At 39.5% G+C, this 23,212-nt stretch overlaps 1 protein-coding gene and 1 pseudogene across 1 annotated transcript; both read right to left on the reverse strand.

Moving 5' to 3' along the window:
- LOC102720422 (protein FORGETTER 1-like) lies at positions 1-16,194 on the reverse strand. Its single transcript, XM_006652736.3, has 32 exons — positions 15,566-16,194; positions 14,896-14,961; positions 14,576-14,749; positions 14,368-14,498; positions 14,178-14,254; positions 13,888-14,069; positions 13,670-13,747; positions 12,975-13,107; positions 12,133-12,193; positions 11,839-11,920; positions 11,435-11,557; positions 11,076-11,219; positions 10,876-10,978; positions 10,383-10,511; positions 7,731-7,801; positions 7,192-7,361; positions 7,016-7,109; positions 6,084-6,181; positions 5,868-6,003; positions 5,680-5,786; positions 4,737-4,832; positions 4,576-4,663; positions 4,378-4,498; positions 4,179-4,290; positions 3,980-4,103; positions 3,825-3,902; positions 3,562-3,680; positions 3,078-3,131; positions 2,803-2,905; positions 1,926-2,054; positions 1,182-1,293; positions 1-612 (listed from the first exon to the last, which is right to left on the reverse strand). Exons 1-32 carry the CDS (start codon positions 16,181-16,183, stop codon positions 581-583), a joined length of 3,945 nt encoding a protein of 1,314 aa, XP_006652799.2. The 5' UTR covers positions 16,184-16,194; the 3' UTR covers positions 1-580.
- Positions 16,195-17,613: 1,419 nt separating this feature from the next.
- LOC102710872 lies at positions 17,614-22,582 on the reverse strand (annotated as a pseudogene).
- Between the last annotated feature and the right edge of the window lie 630 nt (positions 22,583-23,212).

A 23,212-nucleotide genomic window follows, 5' to 3' on the forward strand; every position in this document is an offset into this window, starting at 1 on the left:
CATTCGAGCTCCCCCCACCCAACAAAAATCAAGTTGGCAAAGTCAAAAGTGCCGCTGCCGGACTTGAAACAGTCTTAACGATCCCCACACAGGCACAACAAACAACCAGGGCCAGGAAGGCAGATTTAACATCAATACAACCATGGGAAAGGGTTGCAATTGAAACATCTTTTCCTGACAAGCAACACTTTCATTGGCTTATTCTGATGATACGCAAGGAATAAGCGGCAATGGCTTATTCCTCTGAAGAATATGGCGCCATATTTGGTGGGTGCGCCCCCTCATTCTTTTTCTTTCTGAGATAATGTTGGGTTTAGTTGTTTTACATCCCAATATACAACATACCAGCCAAATGTGGAACAAGATGGAAAAGTGAGGGGAAGGCTTTTACATACATAAGTTGCGGGTGTATTTACCTGCCTATTTTCTAAGCTGACATCGTCACATTAGTCATATTAGATTGCTGCCTCAGTAAAACAAAATTAAATGTGCCGCACCTCTTAGCTGCTGCATCTAACATCAAAGAAGTGATCGACACCACCAATGTGAATTTGAACGAAAGAAATCAAGTCTATCCAAGTCAGTCATCAATATCTTGGACCCATTGTAAACCTGCAAAAGCCAAAAGGACAACAAAATATTTACTATTCTCATAAACAAGCATGGTCTTGAATTTAGATGATACTATATCCGTTTCATAATGTAAGACTTTCTAGCATTGTTTTAGATTCGTATGGATGCTAATGAATCTAGACATATATAAATTAATATACATTGATGTATAAATAAATTTAGGCATCGCTAAAACGTATTACAATATGAAATGGAGAGTACATGGCATTGTTGGGATGGAAGTGACAAGAATCTACATATAGCCCTTCTGATTTCTCAACAATCATTTAATTTGATTTCCTTTTCATTTATTTATTTATGTTTGCACAGCCCACTATTTACACACATTGCACAGATTGAAGGAATAATTGAAATCTTACTAGAAAATGTAATCCACAAACAAATGAACTGCCCAATAAGACTCATGACATAAAAGTAGCTCACTTTACAGTGGCAAGATTTTATCTCTGCAGTTAGATGAAGAGTTGACAACAATTCTTGATTCTCCCCACTGGACACTGTCCACGATAAATTCCATCTGACAGGAAATATGGGAAATCATAACAAACCTGTTAATACTGACTCCACAGCTGAATTTGGAATGAGTAGTCCAACGATTCGCTGGTTGTCATTCGTTGTCTCTAAACGGACAACACGTATTCTCTTGTGACTTTGACGTACCTGCTCAATAACGGCACCAGAGCAAAGGAGCATTAAACAAGCATGCACCAATTCAGCACAAAAATCCAGAGTAAATTATTCTGCAACTTTGATTTGTTACGAGATATTGGACTTCTACCCTCAGAAATGATCATCTAACTCAGGTTCAATGAGTATTAGCAAGGTCAGAACCTCCGGCATTTCACTCTTTTAGGGAAATATGTTCATCATCAAAGGAACCTTTCCGATTAGTACTTGAGATTCAAGTTAACATAAAAGTTTTTCCCCTGCTTTTGAATCCACCAAACTCTTTTCCAACTTTAGCTAATGCCCTGGGAAGCCCTGCTGCTACTGGTCCTATCCTCTCAATTACACTTAAACCATTTCACTACTTCCTTCAGCAGCTTAGCTTTGTTTATTAAATAACATTATTTCTAGGGCACCTTAAAGGGGATCCCTTTACCTCCTACAGGCTAAAGAACTAAAGAGTTCATATGTCTACATGGAACAAGCGGACCATAGATGAACCAATACAAACAAGTAGACACGATGCCAAGAGATAAAATCATATCAACCAACTGAACATATAGGATACCATTCAATTAAGACAAAAAAAAAATCATAAGACTTGAATAAGTGGCATCGATGTGAACCTGGTTTGCTAGGGCCTTCTCTATTGTACCCCAAACTGGAAGTATGAGGCCACCCAAGATGTTAACCTCTTGCAACCTTCTTCCCACTGTACAGTAGCTTCCCAATTTGCATTTGGATCCATGCATACACTGAAATGAGGCAAAAATATACTGGATAAGTGGGACATAGAATAAGGTAAAGGTACAGAAGCAGCTTGACTGTTTCATCATCCTGAAGTAAATTAGAGGGGTTGTATGTGCAAAATGGAAAAATAAATTTAATCCTCAGAGGAATAAAATGCGACAGATTCGCAAACAAATTGTTATTCACCATGAACAGATGACGTAACCATGAAATAAATCAATAACAATATTCATATTTAAGAGTAAATATTTATGATTCAACAATCAGAGTTTGCATGCATATAAAAGTTCACATCATAAAACAGGATGTGTCATGTCCCTAAGATCACAGGCATGGATCAAATTTATCTGACAATAATCCAAGCAGCAGGTAAGGTTTTAGTTAAAAAAAAGTTATCATATAACTAGATACTTGACAATTAAATCTTATCCTAGGGAAATTAACCAAATTAACGGGGTCAAAAGATAACTGGCTGGGAAGGAGAGCCATCCTAATCAGCAATGTGGGCCTTTGGAACAGTTCCCAAATTAACATTCTTCTTTTAGATGGTACAATTCAAAAGCAAACACTCGATATACACTCACACCACTGCACAGTAATTCTTGCCCATAACAAGACAGGCTCCAGATTCTGTAAGGGCCTACATACAATCCCAACCCATATATGAGTGGAAATGCCCTTTCTATATTAAAAAAAAAATTCAAAAAGTGTTCAAATGGTCATAGATCAAGGAGACAGTCCTTTATCTATTACCTGCTTGGACGAAGCATCATATTCATCTTGCCAACCTTTGTTAACCTTTTCTATTGATGACACCTTCCTGTACTTGCTTTTCAGTTCTGTTAAAGGCATTTCTCTGCAATAGAAACATGAAGTGCAACAAAAAAAAAATTAAATAGCATCTTTGACATAAACATATTGCACCTGCTACGCTACTAGATATGATGATTAACCATGACTCTATGCAGTATAAAATTCACACAAAAAGTTGCACCATAAAAATTATACTTATAGTGAACTGCAGATACCTTAATGCTTCACCAACAGCAGGACGAATTATTTTATACATCCTTTCAATTGAGCTGGTTAACAAACAAAAAAGAACAAAGACTCAGATCATAACATCAGATCAACTACTCCTGACAGAAAAACTAGTAGCATACTGTACAAAAGTACAGTTTAAACTGCTTTATACAAAAATGAAAAAGTTCCCCAGTTGCTAACAAATAAAGCATTTGTTCCTCATTTATTTAATAAGCATAGTTTGTGGCTCTCAACTAAACAGTGATCCGCCATTCTCTTTTTATTTATTTACTTTTTCAGTTTAGATCGATTAACATTTCAGTTCAGTTTTTTTTTCAGGGATACCATACAAGACAGTATCAATTGCATGATAAATTTCTACATTCTAACTTTCCTCCATCTACACAAGGGATTTTCCGTTTTTAGCAACACTAACATATGGATTACAAGAGCCAAAGAATAAATACATTTGATGATTATCCAACATACCCTTCAAAAGCAAGTGTGAAATGCCTTCTTCCCATCCATTCCCTTTTGGACTCATAAAATCCATCATTAGAAGAACCAGCACCTTCTTTTTGCCTCTCGTCAAGCATTGCTTTTGCCAACTACACATTCACATGTTCACAAAAGCAACTGAGCGAAAACTATAGAAGTTGCAGTTTTACAAGAAACATGGGCTATACAGCTACAACCATGGCTCTCAAGGAAAAACAGAATTCGACTCCAAAATTTGTATGCTTACAGCTTACCTCCCAAGTAACTCCACGATCAATAGTGAAAGTAAAAAATACAGTTGAAGCACCAGACAAGCTATCAATGTGAACGGTCTGCACGAAGAGAAAGCATTAAGAATTTACAGAAGCAGCGAGCATACAAGCAAAATATTTTGTGAAAGTGCATTTGCCTTGGGCGATTCTTTCATTTCAACATTTTTAGCCTTGATATCAACAATTCCGGAATCCAGCTGCCCTTCTATTCGTGCGTTGTGCAGGACAACATCAAGTATACTTGTAAAAAGATCAAACAACCTGTTACGTACAGGATGTGTCAGTACAGTCTCTAACCAACCAGCTCAAGGTACAGGATCCGGTACAGCATCTCACCTATTCTGGATTTTTGGAGCCAATCCCAAAAGGCGGTTCAGAAAACGAGCAACGTCATGCATATCTGAATCAACAATCCGACCAGAAAGCTTCCCTGCAACTTTTCCATTGCCTGAGGAAAAGCATTAAATGAGCCAAACACAGCCACAGAAACTTAGATATCAAAAAGAATGGACTAGTTGTTTCTGGATAAACTTACATACTACAGCGTCCCTGATAATTCCAACTGACACTAGAGCAGCTTTTGCTTCAGCAATGAACTCTTGGACGCTATTTTGATTGCCATCAGAACAACCCGGAGGAACAACTGGAAAAGAATCCTGGTCATCTTGAAAGTAACTCTTAGAATGGTGAACAAAGCAAACATATTCAAAAACTAGAGTGTAATTATATAAACCTGCTCCATTATTCCCCTATACATGATGGTCAGGGCTTTTTTCCCATAATTGCTGTCGTAGTTAAAAGCACTCAGAGAAGGTCCAGCCCTGCAGAAGTTGAAGTATAGATCAGATATGGTTAACCTGACCTCTATATAAGGTGGTTGAAACCAGCAAAAACCTGCGATCCCCTTGTGTTAAAGCTCCAAGAGACTCTAGTCTTTTTGCTACAATTGATGCAAATCGCTTTTCACCACCAAGATTTGTAAAAAGTAGCCTGCATTGAGATTCCAAATTTACTTTTAAGACATACATTTGATATGAAAAACGTGCATCCATGCCATGTGAACATGTGAAAGTAATAAATGAAGGGCCTCATCTTCTCTTATGCTTATAAAGTCAATTTGAATTTTCAACTTTAAATTTGGAGTTGATTTTGGGGTTTTTTTCATCCTAGTTTATTTTCTGCCTTTGCTTTTAGATTGCTAAGAACACATATATAAAAGTTTTATTCACAAATTATTTCGTTTGCAAATATGTCGTTTGCCTTTTTCCCCTAAAAAAGGTCAAACAATGACCCTGCAAAATAGTGAATCTAGACAATCAATTTAAAGTAGAAGAATAATACTTATTTTCCTTTCATATCAAATAACCATTTTGCTTTGTTGTCTCAACATTACATGAAAAAATTGAGTACACAGCATTAGTCACGAATTCCCACCTCCATGCTAGATATTTTTAAGACTGCATGAATAAATTCATGAACTTCAAACCAACCAATCTTTTATGACAAACAAATTATCTCCCGAGGAGCCCATATCTATGGAAAACAAACACAGAAAATATGTTCCAACATATAATGCACTGTCAGGTCATTAATTGTTGCTGATTGCAGCAGATAGCCATCACATATTATAACAACAACAATACATCAAACGAGCATTTTGTCTACCTATGCTTGATTTGTGCTTATTTCGCTGGCTTAACAAATTCCAGTCTGACCTAGAGTAGCTCTTAATTCACATACAAATTCCTGTCTTTTTTACTGAAAAGTGATAGGGACAATCAAAACCCAGACCTAAAAGAAGGCAGATACTGCTCATATAAATAAATAAAAATCAGACCTATATTGTGGTGCAGAAGTTTGATTAGAACGATGAGTTCTCCCAAACTGTTGTATTGCACGATCTGCACTCCAAGGGAGCTCAAGTGTTATGTGCACTCTTCTTCTCTGAAAAGTTGGTTCAGAGTTTCCATCAACATTACAACAGGCAATACTTGAAACAGGTGGACAAAATGGAGCATCATAAACCTGGTTTTTTGCCCTTCTATCAGCATGCAGTGAAACACCGGCTGATCCTGCTTCAGATATAATTGCTACTAGTTTTTTGCCATCCATGAACTGCTGTTTTTCATGCATATTTATCATCTCCATCGATACTTCTTTTCTAGATACAGAAAATGCACATATATGGGATTAGTTGAACCAGAAAACAAGTAATGCAAAATCACAAGTAAGCTATCTCACGCATTCCGCGCCTGATAAACAACGCCTTTCCCATCAGAAGCTCTTATTAGCATACCACGCCGTCCAGTTATTTCTGCCACATTATCAGGCCCCCCTAGCTGCAAAATCCAAATAGAATGGAAAAATATCAAATATATGTATGGTCCAATAATCCTAAGAACGACTTAAATTTAGATAAGGACAAAAGGTTGCTCAAAATGATTCAACAGAAACAAAACACTGATAAGCATATGTCAGGAAAAAAGATTATGAGATAATTGCATAATCTTCAACCGAAATGGGTCTGACAATGGGAGCTCTAGATTTAATAAAAAGGCATTGGGGATCTATGCAAGAATAATTTGGCACATCTGACCACCCTTTCTCCTGCTCCAAAATGCAACATTATGCATTAACCTACACCTCAATGTGATAATCATCTAGCAAACATCCAGAAGATAAGAAAATGGAAGAGATGATATATATGTGAATTAATCAATTAATGTGTAACAGCGCCTATCTAGCTGAATGAGATTCTTCGTAATAGCCTGATGTCCAAATTTACTCTACAGCCCAGCCCTACTGGGCAGATCTACGAAAGTCTAGCAGTTCACATGGGTTTGCATCCCAACTTCATCAAAAAAGGGTTAGCCAAACTTTTAAAGGTTGGTCCTCAACATAATATGCCACTACAGTATTACCGCTACTCTAAACTTTGAAATCTCCGTGTAGAAATAATTCCACCACCATTACAACTGGGCGCCACCAATAACGAGAATCGGGTGTTACAATCATGACATACAGTAAGTGAACCTAAATTCGAGTACATGGCTGATCCTTTCACATTGGTTAACTGTGCAAATAATAGATGTTAATGCAAACTCAAGAGTTGAAAAAAGAACCACAGATGCAATGATTAACATTTCCAGATGGTGTAAACCAATCTATATTACCTGATCAATGATGTCATCAAGAGGGTTGTTAGGGAGATCCAAGGAACGTATCATATCCAAAATTTTCAATTTTCTCTCTACTGCAGCATCATACCTGATAGCAAGGCACAAGCCAAGCATTTATAATGGGGTATATGGGCATTATGATACTCTTGATTTGTCAAATGCACACATACCTATGTGAAAAATCAGCTACGTGAGCATCTTGTTCATTCTCCTCTCCCTCTAACTTCTTGCATGTGTAGCATGACCAATCATCAGTTAATATCCCAGTCCAAGGTGGTGTCAGACAACCAGGGTGAACATGTCGAGAACAACCAGAACAATGAAGCAACAGACTCTTTTCCTGAAAATTAAGATATTATTGAAGAAAAAATATTAAATTACAGTGTACTTCCAAAGAGAATTAACATTAACATATGGTATATTCTCCTGTAAGCATTCTACAAGTAATAATCAATTGCGGTACAGTTACCATCTTCAATTATAGAAATTGTAACCAAATACTAAATAGTGTCAGCAAATGCAAAAGAAAGAGCTCCGAATACAGAAGCGTAACCAGGCAGCAAAAAGACCTTTCATTCTATAGAACCGAGGTCAAAGAACATGGAATGAACTGAATGTAAATTAACATTATCGAGAGTTTTAAGATATTGGTGGTACTACGGATCTGTATATAACATTACTGTACTAAATAATAGGCAATAAGAGTCACCTCCTCTGTGTTACAGATTTGACACATGTGAAACTCCTCATCAGACTCCGTCGAACCATGATCCGACTCAGCTGTAATATATCATACAGTAGATTAAAATGATTAGTGAAGTCAGATTAGCTGATCACAAATTTAATGAAACAATACTAGTGTTATAAACATCATGCTGCAGTGGAGCACTGATTGAGGCTTTATCTCCACAAGTATGTGCCAGGCTATACAGCTATAGCAGGCCACAACTATGTGATTTTGTGATAACATAATGCATAACCCTTATCGTGGGAAAAAGAATTTTCAGCCTTTTGGGGCAGTCATTGGCAAATATTATTACTTTCGAAAAGAACTTTCTTGCACGCTTTATTTGGCATCTGTTGTATTATTAAGAGCACATAGAAAAGGAACCGACACGTAAGCTGCCAAGGGCTAGAAATTACCATGTTAATTGGTGAAAGAAGAGAATAATCTATGCATTCATTCATTATGGTGGATCCAGATTGTAAGGGTATATGCTAATCAGATATATGTTAGAACACTACAATTGCACCAGAGATAAAATTTTATTTTCAGAAAGAAACCAAAGAGCTGTGTAGAGAATACTATTACTTTCAAATAAACTACAGACTAGCCTGCATAGTTGTGCAGAAAATTCGACTAGTTCTTGTTCTTACTATAATAAATATAGCATTAAACACTTCATATTCATTTCATCTGCCAACTAGCAATCTCATCCAACCATCTTTAGGCGGGGTGTGGTAGGGAACCCCATAATTTGGAGCAAATTCTTCGACCTGAACCACTACCACTTGGCATGATCACATGGCAAGAATATCCTGTGAGTCATTATAACAGACTTAGCAGGTAAAAGGTTGACCCTAAAAAATGAATGTATTATGTATAGAGTTGGAACTCATTCCATTTATGCCCTATAGAGTGTTCCATATCTGTGCCTATGAAGCACTAAGTAGTCTAAACCCAAAAGGGATAAGACATATAAAGCTCCTAAATACAAGGCAAGTTCCATGCTTCTCTCTCACATAGACAATCATATCATGACACACCTATTCACACCGCCACTCATTACTTTCTGTTTTCAAGATGTTTACTACAGGAATTAGGTTCATCTCTGCAAATATACCTCAGCAAGGTATGCCTGCTAGATCATTGTTATATATTACTAGAGTACCAGATTCAATAAGTAAACAATTAGCTGATGCACTCAACAGTCTGATTGAAAACATTGAATAAGAAACTAAAACTGAAAAAAAAAAGTGCATGGTGAGATAGCACTCTTATGATCAGCAGTTTATAAGACTTGAATTTGTGATCTAGTGTCTCAACTCTTAAATAGCTTGCAATATCTGCGAAGACACCTTTGCTAACACCACCAGTGACACATGTAGGCATCGTGATTGTGCATACGGATGGCCATTGGATCTCAATGCAGTGGATCTAAGTATGATGAGGCAGATCTGACATGCCAGCAACCACATTCAACACAACTAGGTTGTCATCTCGTAGGCCAGCCCCAAAAAACAAGTTGCAACAAGCCGCTTATCCCACAATTCCTAACAGGGAAGGAGATGAGGATGGCTAGTGGGGGTTTTGGCCCCCATAGTCTCCATGGACTCCTTTGGCCAGATGTTTATATGATAAAACAAAATTAGTAGTAAAGTTCTATTTGGTCCCCTTCAATACAAGGCTATTAATAACCCATTTTCCCTACATTTTCATAGCTCTGCTTGAGTACTCTACCAGACCACACCATACTTTCTTCCTTTGATTGCCTCGCCCTTTCTCTCCCTTCCATATCTTAGATGTGCTTCTAAGCGGCAGGGAGCAAGAGATGGCTGACATCAAACAGTTGTACATCCCATAATAGGTGTATCCAATGCCATCATTAATGATGCTACTTTTTTGCTAGCTCCAAAAAGTTCCATGATATTCCCACCAATCAAATTGCCAGGCTGCCAGGTGTATCCATAATTATTGATACAGATAAACAGTGTTTCCAGAACAATAATAAAATTCTAAAATTTACAATCTTTCGCACTCTTTGCAAATAAGATTACCAGGAAAGACTATAAAAAAATCTGGTCAAAAATAAATTAGAACTTCTTGGTTTAAATTAATATTTCAACACATGTATGAGCAATCTATCTATTATATTATAAAGACAGCTCGAAAAGGAGCCACCACGTTCCCTCGAGAGGCTTAGAAATTACCACATTAATATAAGAAAAATAAAAAGATCTTAACTGTAGGTTGTGATGGGTCCAGATTATAACGTTATAGATTGATCGATATAGTTGTATACAAAATACAATTATATTTATAGAAATAGAATATACGAAATCCAATCCAAACCTATAGGAATAGAATGTATAAGAGTTGTATATGAAATCTAAACTTATATAAATAGAATCAAACAGTTGTACATGAAATCCAAACCTTTTAGAAATAGAAGCTAAAAGATGTAATAAAATTTCAGAGTTGCATATTAAATCAGACTATATGTGAATTATCTAGCTCCACACAAAACTGAGCGGGGCCAATCCCCTAGTTTCAAAGAAAAGTAGCACACTCAGAAACTACATAAAGATTAGCTACATGGTTGGCACCTGAAACTAAAACCAAGTAGTTCCTGAAACTTACATGGAGAGTAATCATCAGTGTCATCGTCGCTCACTTCTACCACTTTTGCTACTTTTCTAACACGTCCTTTAAATGATACATCTGGGGCAGAATGCCGCTTACAGGGAATTTCTGTAACTTTCTCTTCACCTAAAAGAATATGCATAAAAATATTAATAGTAAGAGACAAGGCAACTAGAACTATACGAGTTATAACCAAACAAGATGAGACAATGAGAGAATTTAAGTGAATATGCAATATGAAGAACACATTTTTCTATAGGATAATAAGCCCGATTTCATAAATTGAAAAGGGCCAAATTCCAAATAAATTTGCTTTTGTTTATGCAAGTGGAAAAGGCTGACAAAAGATGATATATATAGTTGATGAGAGAGAACAACCATTTGACTGGATGCTAGCTTCTAGGTAGCAGCATTTTATGTGTTACTCATGGAACTTGCATTAAAGATTTCTAAAACTTGAAATTAACATGCTGAAACAGCACGCACAAACCTTGTTGAAAAGAATCAGGCTTTGGAGGTAAAGGGTAATTTTCTTCTACCAGCTTAAGAAGAAGCTCCCGAGGACCAGAAACAAAGTCCTCCATTTCAACACCCTGATTCATAATAAATAATTCGGAGTATTAGTTCACTTTGGAAGGAGCTACAAAATTAGAGATAAACACAATGTTCCTTTTGGAAATAAAAGCTCACATATTTTGTGATAGCTTCTTCTGTCCGAGCCTCTCCAGTGCTCTGAAGACCAACCACCACACACTTGTTTTCTGCCAGGGCCTCCTTAGCCAACTTCACAACAGCAGGTACTTTTGCAGACATGCAAATATGCCTGAAGAAACGCTGTATAACATAGGCCATCAATTTTGCAAGAATAATTAATGACCATCTCTTTATGCGATATTAGAATTTACTAGTCAACTTTTGAATATGCTAAAAAAGGGGAATAGCATACTAGAAAAGCATGGATTCATGGGACTGAGAAGGATGCAGCTATTGCAAAGTACAAAAAAAAAAGTTTGATAGAAATTATTTCAGAATATGTAAGGAGGCAACACCTGATGGCTAGCCCAATATAGCCGCCAAATTTGATTTGAAATGCCTTCTGTAAATGATTCACCTGCTGATAGGAGCTCAAGGCGGAACTCGGCCCAAAATTCAGCTGCCTTTCTGTACATATTCTGCATTACCAGTAAGATGAAAACTTTAACATGAGCTTAAGTTTAATGTTACTTTTTCAACAATGTACAGATATATGCTAGGAAAAACCAACTAGCTTAAGTTTAATGTTACTTTTCCAACAAGGATCAATGCATACAATAATTCGAAGGATATATTTTCTTAATAATCAATCAGAGTCTAAAAGAAAACACTGTTACAGTTTACAAAGAAGACACAGAAGAGCAAAGCTGTTGCCTCTTGATTCTTGAAATAAAGTAATGTAGCAGAAGTCAGTTTTTACCATCATTCTTTCCTCAAGAGGAGCCTCCACAATATCAAAATCAACTCCTTTATAACTTAGTGTGCGGCAAACATACATTCCCCTGAAACAAGTTTAATAGTAATGGTATTCAATAAATCATTCTGGGAAAAAAAAGCATGAATAGGCCAATACTTGGACCAGAAAAAAAAAATGATGCCTACTAGTGAGTTTTCCATAAAACACATTTAACACACTGTATTAGTGGCAACAGGTATCCATTGCAGAGATTCTTTCTTGGCCATGGAAATAAGATCTTGGGAAAAAAACACCAACCTGGCTTTCATGTCCATGGCAACAAGTTCAAGAGCACCCACACCGCCTTTCTCAAGAGAGCCTATTTTTTTTTTCCACAAAATGCGAGTAATGACAGCATTTAGTATATATTTACTGGATTTGCAGAGCTTACTTCTAATAATGAAGTGTAGAATGGTAGTATGATGTGCCAGCAATGCTTGAACTACCAAGACTAAAAAACTCCCAAGAAAAACCAAAACTGGATTGTACAACCCCGAAAAACTTGTATACTAATTGTCCTAAACAAGTGCTGGAAACCCATTAGTGGAGGCTGGGCACACTTGAGACATGCAAATTTATAATGAATTACTTGCGGAAGCAGAAACCAAATACAGTGCTTCAACAATAATCTATGGTGGTCTCAAGGTCTTAAGTCCTACTACCTCCGTGCCAAAACATAAGCATTTCTAGGTTGTTTAGCATAGATTTAAGGGGATGTCAAAAGATTCATTTTTAGTCACTTCAGTGATCAATTTTTGAATTTTGAATTGATTAGGTTCTCTTTCTAAGTATCTGATTGGCTCTGGAATCATTGGAATGATTGAAATCATGAGTCAGTGCAGAGATGCTTATATTGTGGTACAAAATTTGAATCCAAGAAATCTTATATTTTGGGACGACGGGAGTAATTCATAATCAGAACAGTCAAGTGTTCTGCTGCTACAGCTGCAATTTCTATAATTTAAAGGCTAGTACAGCCACAATTTATAGCCCATTAGTAGGGTTTAGTATGACTATCATACTTGATGAAACCTATAATAGCAAATAAAAATATTAAAAGAGAAGAAGGATTCAAGTAAAATCAGGTTGAAGCAGTAGACCTAAAAATTGCGAAAAATTCTGAAATGATGTTCCATCACCCCAAAGTCCAAGCCGAACCATGTAGCCCAAATTCCGTGGTTCTGATGCACCAGTTGCTGAGCAATAAACAACCCGGGCCTCAGGTAGCTTTTCCTGTGATGCTTGGTAATGTCACCATATTAGTTCAAAAGGTGCATATCAAACAAAACTAATGTTTCACGAAGAAACTGGCAAGCAAATTGGAGCCATTATTGATATACCATGCCCTAATACCCTATTATATAATTAAAGCCTCCAAATAAAAGCAATTATAAGACAATATATACGTGGAACTTCTAGCACCTAAATTATTACCTATTTTTCGAATAGGCAAGATGACTAGGTCCAAACTCAAAGTTGGACTCACCCATTTCATTATCTGCAGCTATTGATCTGTGAAACCCAACTTCAAGGGTTTATAGATGGACATCATCATAAAATTGCACCTAGCTACGGATGTGGAACAGTTGGTGGATACGTGCGACCTACTCTAGCTCAATGAAATCCATTAAAATGCACCTTTTCCATTGCATATTAGGTAATGGAGTGGGTCAATGGGTCCCAAGAGTGACATGCGCCCTTCCCTACTTGCACCCATCAATTAAGGCAGTATATGGGTAGAGAAAAAATCTATTCCAGAAAGATTACAGTTGAAATGCTCAATCCATGTACAAACCTGGATTTCAAGAACAGCTTTACCAGTGCGAGTGGGCTGGCTCCCTGCTTCGGGAATGAGATTTTTGGCCTTGTGGCACTGCAAGGGATTTACAGTTATTCAGCACAGATAAACACATTTACCTATATAAATCTGGCTATAAAATAAGTATTACACCAAAAGAAGGTGGGTAATCATCTGTACTTCTGCCTAGCACAAGTTCAAAATAAATATATTACCTCATCAAATACTAGAAGACCATCAAACTCTTGTCCACACCACTGAACCAATTGCTGCAAACGGGAACGGCCTCTCTCAGACGATGCTATCAAGCTGCTGTAAGTTACAAAAATTACTCCATTCTTGATCCCGATGGCCTTTGAGTCTAGCTTAGAATATGGTAGCTTATTTAAAGGGTGCACTGCATAACAAAGTTACCAGTATCATATATACATATATACACACCAACTGTAAATACTTTTGATCACTTAAGGTGAAAATTCCAATTCAGCTTTAATTGGCTTCATACCTTGTATACATTTTGCACCAACGTCATCTAAATCTCTTCGAGCATCATACTTCAAATCAGAGCCAATAGATACCCACCTGGAAATTGCAACCATAGTACAGCTAGAATTAAGCAATTTAGAATGCAAACATAAGATATTTTTCAGGAATTCATCATATCACTAAATGTTGTTTCTTGGCAAAAATCTTACACTGCCTTATGCCTTCCCTGTTGCCAATTTTCCCAGATTAATCCAGCAATTGTCCGGCCCTTACCAACACCAGCTCCATCACCAATGAAAAAACCTGCTCTATCACCAGTAGGGAGATGATAAAGGTGCCGCTGTCATACAACAACATAAAGATTTACAAGAGGTGTGACATATAAAACTTCATAGCACAATATAGAATGGCACTAACCTGACAAGCATAAACTAATGTTTCAATCTGTAAGCAAGACAAGGACTTGGTCACATCCAATTCATCCATGATGTTCAAGCTGTAAGTTGGTTCAGGAGGCTGTACAGCTGACAGAGAAGAAGTTTCTACAATTGGATCTGGGTGGGGCAGACCAAGAGAAAGCTTGGGAGGCCTCTGGAAACAAGTGAACATGCGAAAAATTCTCAAGCAATTAAACAAAATAAAGCACGGTGATAAATATGTGGAAGAAATGATAAGTAGGTGTACGAGGTATTTCTGCACAGTGAAGAATCAGCCATCAAAGCACATAGAATTCTTACATAGTCAGTGAACGTTTCTCCAACAGTGCCACCTTCATCTTCTTCACGCTCGACATCAATTGCAACCTGAGTGACAAAACACCAGTAAGTGAAAGGCTGCAAACTCAGACAACTATTATAATATATGAAGCAGGCATCAACAATATCAGAGAAACTGAATGTTTATGGGTGTAAAGCATTGTAGAATTAGTAAATTAATCAGCAGAAACTTTTTAAATCCCAATATTGTACACATCCAACTAAGAGTAGACAACAATATATGGGCGTGCATAGATATTTTGGAAACCTTACTTGAACCAAGCAGATGAATTCAAAAACTGAAACTGAGAAACCAAGCAATCACCAAAAACAAAATAATACTGCCCTACAAATTAAAATGAAGCTAAAGGAAATCAGATGTCCATAATTATGACTAGAGAAGCCTATGTTGATAATCTCAAGCAGAAAATATGTACAATTTCATGCATAACAGTATAAATGGAACTATTCCAAAACTGTCTTCCCAGTGCATATATTCTCCCTTGCAAACAGAATTTCTCGCTATGATAAACTATTTGCTCGAAAAGTGCCTCAATTAACACCGTTCAAAGCCATTCATCAATTCTTAACGAATACGGTAACATACTCTAACCAGCGAAATGGCAGAGCACGTTAGTGCACAACACCATACCTCGTTGATCTCCTCAGGTGGATCAGTGACGGGAAGCACCATCGGTATCAACGCGCCAGGCAGCAGCTGCGGCGTCTGCGTCGTGCCTGGCGTCGGCACAGGGAGGAAAGGGATCGGCGGAGGAAGCAGCACTGGAGGCGCCTGCGACGCGGGCCCCGAGGCCGGGAGGGTCGCCGCGGCGCCGGGGGCCGCGGCGTTGTTGGAGGAAGCCAGGAAGTTCTGCAGCTTGGTGAGGTCGACGGCGAGCTCCACGGCGCACTGAGGGCAGCGGAAGCGGGCGAGGCCGTGGGGCACGTTGAGAACGGCCTGGCAGTTGGCGCAGGGGAGCTGGATCTTCGTGGGGTCCACCCCCTGCGCCTGCGGAGGCGGAGGCTGCGGCGCGGCGGCCCCCCTCCGGGACGGCGCCGGGGCGGGGGGAGGCGGTGCGGCGGCGGACGATTTGGCGGGCGCCGGGGAGGACGAGGACGAGGAGGACGGCTTGGGCATGAGCTGCGGGGGGAGGCGCTGCGCCATCCCGCACTTGGGGCAGATGAACTCGGTCATGCCAGGGGCGACGGCGAGGACGCCGCGGCAGCCCGCGCAGCGCACCTGGACGGGCGGAGAGGATCCGCCGGCCATCGGCGGCGAGGGTTTCGGGGGGGGGGGGGGGGGGGTCCCCTTCCTTGCTCGCTCTGGAGGAGCAGGAGCAGAGGGAGGGGAGGGAGGAAACCGAAACGGCAGAGCCCGGAGGAGCGAGTGGGTTGGTCGGTTGGTCGGCCTGGTCCGAGAATTTAAGATTTCCTGCTGCCGATTGTAACTTTTCACTACCCTTAAATGAAAATTTGGTTTGTCACATTATATATTTGGCCAGGTATATATTTGGCCAGGTATCGGAAGAGATTTTTAATTTAAATAAAAAACAAATTTTATAGATTTTTAGCCTAATCAATCTGTTATTAACATATCTGTACTTATGGTCGATCATGGACTAAGACCACGGTTGGCATTATGGGGAAGGGGTTAGTTATCCGACGCAAAAAAACGTAGTAATAGATTAGAACATAATTAATTAATTATTAAAAAATATAAAATAGATTGATATGATACACTATTTAACCGTTCGAGAAACGTGCGCGTGAAAAACGAGAGAGTTTAGTTATCCTGACGGGAGTGCCAAACGCGCCTAATTAGGCTTAAAAGATTCGTCACACGATTTCTCCCATAACTATGGCATCACTTTTTGTTTCATCTATATTTAATGATTTATTATGTGTTTAAAGATTTGATGTAATGTTTTTAGGAAAAAAATTAGGGACTAAACAAGGCAAGAGTTTTTTTTCTTTTCAGAGAAAGAAAAATAGTAATTACAGGGATTTTGGTGCTTCAATTTTATTATACTGTTGTTTATTTGTTTTTGGGTCTCATCGTTCGTTGTTGCACCGGCTTATGTGTGCTTATAAATCAAAATTTAATTTTAGAGTTGATTTTTATGATGGTTGATTTAACATATTTGCTTAGCGGTTTTTATCATGTTTCAGAACTGTAGGATTTGTTCAGTCTGTTACCAAAATCAATTATTCTAAATGTTATTAATGCCAAAACTTTGGTAGGTAACAAATTAAACTAAACCTTGCTATCACAATATTACCAATATTTTGTAATTCTATAAAGTTCCAGTCACAAATGTGTGCTAAAATTCTGGCAATACTAAAATTTGACTTTACCAATAAATGGTAGAGTTTATTTGGGTAACAAAGTGACACATGCCCTTTCTGGTTCTTCTCTTCTATTATTTTAGTTACTATTCATCGTTTGAACTTTAAAGGGACACATATGTTAACCTTCTTCCTTACGAAAAGAAAAGGTGCACTTTGTTTTTTTCAATAAATTGGAACAGGAAAGAAGAGATTTTCAGCTGTCTATGATCTACAAAAATTTTCCGGAAAGCAGGTAATATTACGCACAAAAAAGACCGTTGTTTTGAACGCCGGCACCAGCACGATGGGCTCATGGGCAGGTACAAGCAGAACACCCTATAGAATCATTTGGCAACAAACAAGCAAGTGCAGTTGCAGTACTCACCACACAAAATACTCCCCTGCTAAGGCGTATGAATCATGTCCCGGCATAATACGCCCTCATGTTCCGAGTATGTATGTTGTTCCAGTAGCCAGTAAACAGAGCAGAGTACAAGAGCCAACATTACACATGAACGACAAGCTAAGCCCATTTCTTCGTATCATACACCATGCGATGATCAAGGTGGTATGGCATCACAATTGGTGCGACTGTCATCGAAATCGTTGACAAGGGGTGGCAGAAGGATCGTACAGTGCAGAGTAGTCAAAACATGGCTGCAATCACAGTGATTATAGTAAGCTGTAACAATGGCCTGGCTATTTTCTGGAGGTATAAATTGGAGAGTTAGTAATAGCTGGATATTTACCTGTGGAGAACCTGGAAGTGTCAACCGTTCGCGTTCGCCCGTGGGCTCGTTTGGAAGGTTTTGCGTTTGTCCATCGGATAGGTCACCAGTTGACGTATAGCGCTAACTGTGCTCTTCATACTCGCCAAATCATCTTGCAGTTTCTTCTGACTTTCTTCCATTGCCATCATCTTCTTCCTCAGCATTGCTGCCTCGTCTTCGGCCTTTCTTTTGGCCTCCTCGGCTTCCTTGAAGGATGCCTGCAAGACTGCCTTCCGACGACCCCTTTTCGCCAGCAGGCCAATCGAGCAGGACTCAAGTCCAACATTGTGTGCTGTGGAGCCACTTCCTGAGCATTCGGCTTGCTTATGAGATTGCTCACGGACTCTTGCCTGCAAAAAAATAAAATTCAGATCTCGAACCAGAAAATCATCAGTATAAATTATTTTTTTCTCTCTCACAATGATATCAGCTTTTTCCTTCCTCATAGGCTTCCCATTTTTGTGTGTATGAGTCAATATGAACAAATCCGCAGGAGTAGGCTCCTCATTGTTGGGCCGTTTCTGCTTCTGTTGCATGCAGTAATACAATTAGCGTGTCATCAGTGACAGTGAAAGCAAATCAGCAAGCTTTAAATTACCTCCTCCTCAATTATTCGTGCAAAACTTTTTGTTCCTGCAGTATGTGTAGCGGTTACATTCGCCCGACAAGCTTTATTCCGACTACTTGCAGCCTGGTCAAAGATAAAGTTACCGATCATTTAACAAGCCTCCCAAATTTCAAATAAAATGAAAACACAAGTATGTTAAAGGAAAGATGGCTGTCATTACCTGCGCTTTTTCCGTACCCCAATATGCAAATAAATATTGCCACTGTTCCTTGAGAATGCGAGGATTTCGATCAGCAAGGCGTTCCTCCACTGTTTCATGAGTATCATAATGTTTTTGTTTTAAGAGAGCTTTCCAACTCTTCCACTTTCTTCCTATACACTTTATGATCCAGAATTTAGCAGCTGGAGCAATGTCAAATTTGAGCTACATCAACAAACAAGGGGTGTCAGAGAAGAAACAAAAGGCACAGACAGCAGCAGTAACCATAGTAAAAGGCGTACCTTGACAATATGATACATCACATCTTTGTTTTTCTCTGGAACACACCTCCAATCTTGATGAGTTAAAGGTGCCAATATTCCATCACGTGCTAATGCACCCAGAAAGCTAGATAAGGTGCCTGCCTCTTTCCCAACAGGCTCACCCGAAGCGTTCAATAAAACTGGAATGCGGACACCCTTAGGCAAATTCCACACCTTGAGACAGACTGTAAGACCACGACCACGCCCTTGATTCCTCTTGGTGCCTACTTGAAAGAAAAAAATATCAGATGTATATAACAAGAACAGCTGCCCAATGGTGGTGTTCTTTATAGACACTAGACAGAGTATGAATAAGGAAATGAACATTTAATAATGAAACAGGGGAGTATATAAATGGCTATAGAATTGTTTCAGGCACATTCAATTTATTCTATATTTAGCGGAATACATAGGAAAAGGAATCTTTTAGAGTGAAAAGTTCCTCTCAGACAGTACCCTTGACTCTCTGTTCTTCTGTGGACTCAGCATAAATAAAATGTAAACTAACGCCAACTATGGTAATCAGTTTGACAGATAATAATAAGAGCAGAGGACAATGGCTTACTGAGTTCAGAAGGATATGTAGTTATGTACCAGTGCTTAATAAGATACATAATCCTTGAAAATATTTTATCTATGTATGGAGGCTTATTCTCCGAAATGCAAGGCACAACATTAAACATGAAGGGCAAAAGCTTACTGAGTTCAAAAGGATATGTAAAGTTGCTTAATAAGGTTCATAATCCCCCCAAAAATATTACTTTATAGGAAAGATTAATCTCCAGAACACATAATAATAAGAGTGAAGTACAATAGAACTGTGAATTATCAACATTCTGGTGAGCCATTATCCAAGGTTCATCGTGTTCTTCAGAATCAGTTAATACATGCACGTCACCAGAACTTTCCTGGGGCATCGCATGCTCAAACAATGAATTATATTTTTGCTTTCCAAGGGCCTTTCTAACTTCTTCTGGAATGTAGTTACATGCAAACTGCTCAGGATCAGACATGTCAATATGGGAAGAAGGTGGTGGTGTAATTAACTGGAGGCTGTCAGACTCATTAGAGCCTTTTTCAGGGATCTCATGCCTATGGGGTGAACTAGGGCATATGTTGTTGATGATTCTGTCAATATCTGGAGAGTTAGACAAACTCTGATCCGGAGAAGGCATATAAAGACATCAGGCTCACTTTCCGATGGTTCACTGTCTGCGATAGCAGCTGGCATGTGGCCAGTTGAGGATGCAGCTCGACTCTCAACAGGATCCCTATGTATTGATTCAGTATCCATGACTGCAGCAGATACTTGGTCATTTTGAGAAACCTGCTGCTCAAAAAACTTATTGTTATCGTGTTCTTTATTGTTTGCAGCAGGTGAATCTTTGGCCAAACGTTTACTACGCCTAAGTTCAAGACCTGAATTTGAATTAGCCAACACTCTCTTTGTTTTCCTCTTGCGAATTGTGCAGCTAAAAGGTTCCGGCTGTTCTTTTTCTGAGCATCTAACTCTCCCCCTACTGCTATCCCCTGCAACAGTCTGATTATCCAGTCGAGGGCATGCCTCTTGTCTATAGTTTGCTTGGTTCACAGTCCTCCGTTGCTTTTCATGGACATGAATCACATCATCTGCATGCTTATCCTGAGCATTCTCTTGAGAAATTGCAATATAAGAAGGCTGTTTTTGTGCCTGCTGTATGATCTGCTTGGGATTGGGAGCTTGTGACTGGTTCTTGTCTACATTTATAGATTTGGATCCAACAGAGTGCACAGCTGTGCAATTTATATGCGTTGAAGTAGTGTCATTAATCAGCGCAATGCATCCTGACTCGCTAAAATCAGTGGGATCAAGAGCATCTAGCTGTGCTTCATGAACTCTATCTCTATGATCTAGATGCGTTTGCTTCATATGAAAAGCATAGCCAGAATGTTGATCTAGCTGTTGCTTCATATGATCTAGCTGTGCCTGATGTCTGAACTGGTTCAGAGGCTTTTCTTGCCCCTTTTCTGCACTTCTGATTCCATTGCCAACTAATTCTCTGTTTCTCTGCTTATGACGCCTAGTTAGAATCTGATTGGCCTCATGTATCCCTTCTTCATCAATCATGTAGTCAGGATGAAATGGTTCTCCCTGCTCCGGGATAAGATGATTTTGATGCTTGGTTTGTGCATGTTCCATACGATTTAGCTGATTGTTAGGTTCTGCTTAGATGAGTCCCGTGCGATTTACAATATTAGGATGCTCTTCACGCAACTGCATTGCAATAGGAACACACACCAGTGCACTGTTAGATACAGTAACGGAGCATATCAGTTCAATGGAGAGAATGTTTTCCACCAACTTCATGATAGTTCCTCAGACTGAGAAGACCTCACTCAACTAGTAGGAATCATGAAATAAAACCTATATGTAGTCAAACTGTTTTATGAGTCGGGCAAGTTCTTTGCTGCAATATTTCCAACTGGCTACTCAGACTAATCCCTCAGATACGATTTTTATCTGCATGCCTTTTACTGTAAACCCCTCCCGTTAACACAGAGAGTAGTGCAACCAAGCCAATAAAAATATTTGAATCAACGTGTGGTTGATCCTTTGATGCACACAGCTTACAAATAGGTAATATACTCAATTTCGCACTCAATGCTACGCAAAAAAAAAAAAGAAAAAGAAACTAGCGAGATGAATTGAACATGGATTTTTTCCAATAAATAGAACCAACCATTTACTCATGGCACAATGCACCTCAGACCTCAAAGATTCAAGTCCAGCAGCTTATCTTGCAATTGGATTTCATATGTTTCAATCTGGTTAAACCACCCCCACCCCACAAAAAAAAAAATCTGGTTAAACCACGCACCACCAGACACCAGTAGGCTTTGCCATCTTCAGATTGAACGCGACATTACCTAAGCTCTACTAACATCGTTCCACTTTTTCTAGTAAAAATGGTACGGTAGCCAACTAGCCATTGAATTGAAGTAAAAACGGAAGCGAAGGGCATGGGGATGGAGATGGGGGCGTACTTCCCGGACTTGGAGGATCGGTGGTGACGGAGAGGTACCGATCGGCACCACGGGTACAGCGCCATCCACCGCGGCGGACGACAGGAGGTAGTGCCGGAGCCGCGCGGTGTCGACGGCTAGCTCGGCGCCGCAGATTGGGCAGGCGCAGAGCGCCAGCCCGACGGGCACGCTGAGCAGGGCCCCGCAGCCGCCGCACGGGAGCCGGGCGCCTCGGACGTCCGCGGCGCCGCGGGGCAGGGGCAGCGCCTTCCTCCGGGGCGGCGGCGGCGGCATGAGCTCCGGCGGGAGCGACTGCGGCATGGCGCAGCCCGGGCAGATGAACTCCGTCAGGCCAGGCTCCACCTCCAGCGTCTCGCCGCACCCCGCGCACCGCACCTCCAGCGCCTCCGTCGATCCTTCCGCCGCGGCATGGCGCCCAGGCGCCATTGCCTTCGGAGCACAGAGGGGTCGGCGGGTCGCGATGAGTCCCCCGGGAGAAGTGGGAAGAGTTGGGATGGAAACTACAGAAGCGTTGCGGACTTCGGGATGCCGCTTTCATTACTGCCAGCAAGTTAATTTTATTATGAAAATTGCTATGCTTAGGACACACATCTGACTTTCGACCCACTTGATCGACGGCTTAAGCGTTACTCACTTAACCCTATTTGCCTAATCAACAGTTACAGTGTTTCAGTCATATATAGATAGTACATACAATTACTCGTACGTATAGTGGGACTGTTTTATTATTAGACACTGTTAAGCTTGGTTTGTTTTTACTTTGGTAGAGATTATTCAGAAAGATTACTACTATAGCCTAAATTATTATAACCTAAATCAGAATAATTTATGAGATATTTTTTTATTGTTGGAAGCTAGGATTACCAGATTTACCAGGCTAAAGTCTAAAGTGACCTTAACTATTCTGAGGTAATGGATGACAATATATACAGTTACTTTAAAGTATTCCAATGAAGTGATCCTTGGCCATCCAATAATTTGATTAAAAAACCATTTGAAGAAGCTTATCATATTTTAGTAATATGGATTATAAATTATAACAAACTATTGTGATAATCTATTTGTTTATTTCAGATTATTTCTAATA

Source organism: Oryza brachyantha, chromosome 4 (genome assembly GCF_000231095.2).
Source record: "Oryza brachyantha chromosome 4, ObraRS2, whole genome shotgun sequence".
Classification (NCBI taxonomy): Eukaryota; Viridiplantae; Streptophyta; class Magnoliopsida; order Poales; family Poaceae; genus Oryza; species Oryza brachyantha.